The sequence below is a fragment of the Trichinella spiralis genome, assembly GCF_000181795.1.
Source record: "Trichinella spiralis strain ISS 195 chromosome Unknown Scfld3463, whole genome shotgun sequence".
Taxonomy (NCBI): Eukaryota; Metazoa; Nematoda; class Enoplea; order Trichinellida; family Trichinellidae; genus Trichinella; species Trichinella spiralis.
Window position 1 is genome coordinate 1 of NW_003530402.1, and position 1,131 is coordinate 1,131.

General features: G+C 52.8%; 1 protein-coding gene across 1 annotated transcript; it reads left to right on the plus strand.

Annotated features, from left to right (window-relative positions):
• The first annotated feature begins 70 nt into the window (after positions 1-70).
• Tsp_13807 (putative ferredoxin) lies at positions 71-1,047 on the plus strand. The gene is made up of 4 exons (XM_003367911.1): positions 71-129; positions 194-389; positions 414-529; positions 627-1,047. Exons 1-4 carry the CDS (start codon positions 71-73, stop codon positions 1,045-1,047), a joined length of 792 nt encoding a protein of 263 aa, XP_003367959.1.
• Positions 1,048-1,131: the final 84 nt, after the last annotated feature.

Consider the following 1,131-nt stretch of genomic DNA (forward strand, 5'->3'; position numbering starts at 1 on the left):
AATCCACACCGATTAACACGTGGATAGGCAGTTTCTCATCTTCCTCCTCTGGGAGCTGCAGGTGTTGTAGATGCTTCCACTTGTCACACCGGACGGGGACGGAAGGGATATCATCGCAGATTCGTGGAAGTGTTAGTGCTTCAATGGACTTATCACCCACACCGGATTGATTTGTATCTACGGGGCTTAGAAGGAACCGGACTCTTCTGGCCACCGTTGGGGCGCATTGGATTCCACCGATTCCTTTCACCGTGACGGTCTCCGATGTTCCCACCAAATTCAAGGCTCTTGCTACTTCTTCTGTCACTAGGGTTGTTTCAGCACCGCTGTCGAACAAGCAGTTGACCGTTAGCCGTTGTCCGTTTGCACCAGTAGCAATGGCTTTCACTGTTTGAAACCGGATTCTCGTTGAGCCGCGTATATTAGCGAGTAATACACGGGTGAATGTTTCCTCACTGGGTTCAGACCGCGTTTTCTTCGCGGGAGGTGGAATTGAGGTGTCAGATGGTTTTGGCTGTGATGTTCGGCGGTTGGGAGCCGTTTCAGTGAGCAAATGGTGAGTTCTCCATCCCCGTTGTCTCATCGCACATCGCTGTGATGTATGGCCTTGACTTAGGCAAATGAAGCACAGGCCGAGGCGCACCGCCGTTGCCTTTCGTACTGACCACTGTTGGTTCAGGAACTGTGGACATACCGTTACACGATGTTTACCTTGGCATACCGGACAGGTTGGATGGAGAGATGTATGAAAGGCTCCAATCGTTTGACGAAGGGGGCGAGATCGCTTCCGCTGACTCTCCTTCACCGTGTGTTTATGCGTGGGGGACGGTATTCTCTCTCCCTGTGTGGACTGTACAAGGTCCACAGCGCACCGGGCTTGTTCTGCTAAGAAGTCCAGGAAGGTCTGAGAGGTCGGTTCTTCCGTCGATTTGCCACATTGATCCTTCCACCGGGATTGGATGTTCTTTGGCAATTGGGCCACCAGTTGCGGTAGTGCGGTCCGGAAACCGGATACCGTGGTATCGAGATCTCTTCCGATCGCTCTGAGTCAATGGGTGGCCGTTAACTTTAGCCTTGTCATGCAGAGCTAGCAGACCTTCCCTTCCCTTTGGCGACCTACTTGGGGACGCT